At 57.6% G+C, this 3,933-nt stretch overlaps 1 protein-coding gene across 1 annotated transcript; it reads left to right on the top strand.

The window, feature by feature from the left end:
* The first annotated feature begins 203 nt into the window (after positions 1-203).
* Positions 204-1,253, top strand: LOC114933903 (uncharacterized). The gene has a single exon (XM_029306487.2). It carries the CDS (start codon positions 204-206, stop codon positions 1,239-1,241), a length of 1,038 nt encoding a protein of 345 aa, XP_029162320.1. The 3' UTR covers positions 1,242-1,253.
* Positions 1,254-3,933: the final 2,680 nt, after the last annotated feature.

Below are 3,933 nucleotides of genomic sequence, written 5' to 3'. Positions count from 1 at the left end.
GACGCCCCCGGTATAACCAAAGTGGTGACGCCCCGACGTGATCGCGAGCGAGCGGGAATTCGCGATTCTTTTGTGTTCGCGTGAGAGAGCGGTACATTTTTTTTTTACTTTTTATTGTGACGACCGGTGAGACGATCTATTCGATCGGACCCGGAAAAGTGACAGTGACCAGTTTCGTGTAAAAAAAAAAAAAACAATTTGACATGATTGTAACGCGAGACGATGGAGTGATCGGTTCGCGCGTAGAGACGGAGGCGCGAGCGTACGAGCAGCCGCGTGTGCAAGTGCAGCAGGCAGCCCCGATCACGATGCAGGCGGCCTCGAGTGCGATGCAGGCGGCCAGGTTGAAGCAGCCGCCGGGATACTTTTTCACCGCTCCCGAGATAAACCGTGTTGGCATGCGAATGCCAGAGTTTACGCCTTCGGATCCGGAGCTCTGGTTTAATATCGTTGACCGGAGTTTCCAGGCCGCCGGAATCACGGTCGATGCTACAAAATTCGGCTACGCCCTAACATCCATCGGGCCGAATTACACTGCCGAGGTGCGAGATATCATCATGAACCCGCCTGCGGAGCATGCGTACGAAACATTGAAGACGGAGCTGGTCAAGCGTCTGAGCCTGTCACAGGAGCACAAGACCCGGAGGCTCCTGGAACATGAAGAAATTGGAGATCGGAAGCCGTCGCAATTTTTGAGACACCTCCGCAGCCTCGCTGGAAACGTGGTTGGCGACCCCGTTTTGCGGACGATCTGGCTTAGCCGATTGCCGGCTTACATTCAGCCGCATCTGGTGACGCGCACGGCAGACACGATCGAGCAGCTGGCCGATATCGCGGATGCGATTGTTGAGGCGACCCGGGCACCGGCGTTTCAAGTGGCCGAGGCGTCAAAATTTGTGCCACCGCAGACGCAAGGCGCGAGCGATCCCAGGGCCTTGGAAGCCAGGATGGAGGTGCGACTGGCGCAAATGCGGCTTGCGATGCAGCAAGAGATGGCAGAACAGCTGACGGCCATACGTAAGTCGATTGAATCCATTGGCGATAACCGATATCGCGACGATGATCGACGTCGTTCGCGACCTCGTTCGCGTTCACGTTCACGCCCGCGAGCGCGATCCAGCAGCCGTGGTCCACCGGCCAGCGGCGTATGCTGGTATCATTGGCAGTTTGGAGCGGAGGCACGGCAGTGCAGACCACCCTGCTCAATGCAGATGCCGGGAAACGCAGGAGCGGGACGTTAGAGGCGGCGAGCGACCCGGAACATAGTGCGCGCCGCTTATTCGTGACGGACACAAACACGAAAACGAATTTTTTAATTGACACGGGCGCGGATCTCTGCGTGTTCCCTCGAAAGATGGTTCGAGGGCCACGACAGAGATCGACCTACGAGTTATCGGCCGCCAACGGCACATCAATATATACATACGGGACGGAAAACATAACTTTGAATCTCGGATTGCGACGGGCTTTCACGTGGCGTTTCGTGATCGCGGACGTGTCGAAGCCAATAATCGGTGCCGATTTCCTCGCGCATTATGGCCTCCTCGTAGATCTGCGCAATTCTCGCCTCGTCGATCAGCTGACGAGCTTGACCGCACGCGGGCGTTGTATCCATTGCAACGTACCGCATATTAAAACGATCACAGGGGAGACGCCGTACCACCGGTTGTTGGTGGAATACGCGGACATTACGAGGCCGCGCGGACAAATACAAGAAACGATCCACGCCACGCGACATTTTATTGAAACGACGCCAGGACCGCCTGTCGCGTGCAGGCCACGAAGACTCGCTCCGGATCGACTCGCGGCCGCGAAAAAGGAGTTCCGACGAATGGTGGAGACCGGAATCGCGCGACCTTCGAAGAGCAGTTGGTCGGCGCCCTTACACATGGTGCCGAAAAAGGGCGAAGAATGGCGACCTTGCGGCGATTATAGAGCACTCAACGCGAGGACGATTCCGGACCGGTATCCTGTGCGACATATCCAGGATTTTGCACAGGCCCTCGGAGGAAAAAAACTATTTTCAACGATAGATCTGGTGCGGGCGTACCACCAGATTCCAGTGGCGGAGGAGCACATCCCGAAGACGGCGATTACCACACCGTTTGGCATGTACGAATTTCCGTACATGTCATTCGGATTGAGAAACGCGGCGCAGACGTTTCAGAGATTCATCGACGAAGTCTTACGCGGATTAGACTTTTGTTACGCGTACGTCGATGACATTCTGGTCGCGTCAACGTCGGAGGAGGAGCATCGAAACCATCTTAGAGCAGTATTCGAACGTCTGCGGGAATACGGGGTGACCATCAACCCCGCGAAGTGCGTATTCGGACAGCAGAAGGTAGAGTTCCTGGGATACGAAATTTCCGACGGGGGAACACGACCGCTGCCGACACGTGTGGAGGCGATCCTCGCGTGTCGAGAGCCAGGAACGGCGAAGGAGCTGCGACGCTACCTGGGCATGCTCAACTTCTACCGACGATTCCTGCCGAGAGCTGCCGAAATGCTAGCGCCGTTGAACGATCTCCTCCACGGCAATGTCAAAGGAAAAGCGGCGATATCGTGGACACCGCGAGCGCAGGAGGCATTCAAGAATTCGAAGGAGAGCTTGGCACAGGCCGCGCTCTTGCGACACCCCAGGATAGACGCAGAGCTCGCCCTGTTCACTGACGCGTCGGAGCAGAGCATCGGCGCGACTTTGCAACAGCGTGGCAGCGACGGGTGGGAGCCGTTAGCCTTCTTCTCGAAGAAGCTAAGCCCATCCGAGATGAAGTACAGCGCGTTCGACAGAGAACTGCTGGCAATCTACCTGGGGGTCAAAACTTTCGATACATGCTGGAGGCGCGCGCGTTTGTGATCTACACGGATCACAAACCGTTGATCTACGCTTTTCGTCAACGACCAGAGAAGAGCACGCCGCGCCAGTTCCGCCACTTGGACCTCATCGGGCAGTTCTCAACCGACATCCGGCACGTGGCAGGCGAGGAGAACGTCGTGGCGGATGCGTTATCACGAGTCGAGGAGCTGGATTCTCCCCTGGACTACGCTGCACTGGCGGAGTCGCAGGGGACTGACAAAGAGCTCGACGATTATACAAGGCGAGAGACCGGAATAAAACTCGAGAAGGTGCAGATTCCCGGAACGGGGATACAAGTCTACTGCGATACGACGACATCGACACCGCGACCGTTTTTGACGAGACCCTTTCGGCGGGCCGCATTCAACTTGGTGCATGACCTGGCACACCCAGGAATCAAGGCGACGGGCAGACTCGTGGCGCAGCGCTACGTCTGGCCGTCGATGAACGCTGACTGCCGCAGCTGGGCGCGTGCATGCGTGCCCTGTCAACGTTCGAAGGTCACTCGACATGTCTCGGCGCCATTAGGAAGATTTGCAGTACCATCGAGCAGATTCGAGCACGTACACCTGGACATTATCGTGATGCCCGTCTCAGAGGGCATGCGATACTGTCTCACGTGCGTGGACCGCTTCACACGGTGGCCGGAGGCGTTCGCACTACGAGACCAGGAGGCGGAGACGGTCGCAAGAGCATTTTACGAGGGATGGATTTGCAGATTCGGGGCGCCCGTGCGAGTAACAACGGACCAGGGGCGCCAGTTCGAGTCCCATCTCTTTCGACGGCTGAGCGAGATGACAGGAGTACAGCACCTGAGGACGACGGCGTACCACCCGCAGGCCAATGGAATGGTCGAGAGGTTGCATCGCCAGCTCAAGGCGGCAATCAAATGCCGACAGAATGATCGCTGGACGGAGGCGCTGCCGACGGTGCTGCTCGGGATCCGAGCAGCGTGGAGAGACGACCTGCAGGCGACCGCAGCGGAGCTGGTGTACGGCCAGACGCTGAGGATCCCAGGGCAATTCCTGAGCCGACGACCTGTGGACAACGAGGATGACGCGGCCGACTTCGCA

Source organism: Nylanderia fulva, unplaced genomic scaffold (genome assembly GCF_048542155.1).
Source record: "Nylanderia fulva isolate GAGA-0341 unplaced genomic scaffold, ASM4854215v1 Scaffold31, whole genome shotgun sequence".
Classification (NCBI taxonomy): Eukaryota; Metazoa; Arthropoda; class Insecta; order Hymenoptera; family Formicidae; genus Nylanderia; species Nylanderia fulva.
Note: the sequence above shows the minus strand (reverse complement) of the source record. Positions and strands in the feature narration are given on the sequence as shown.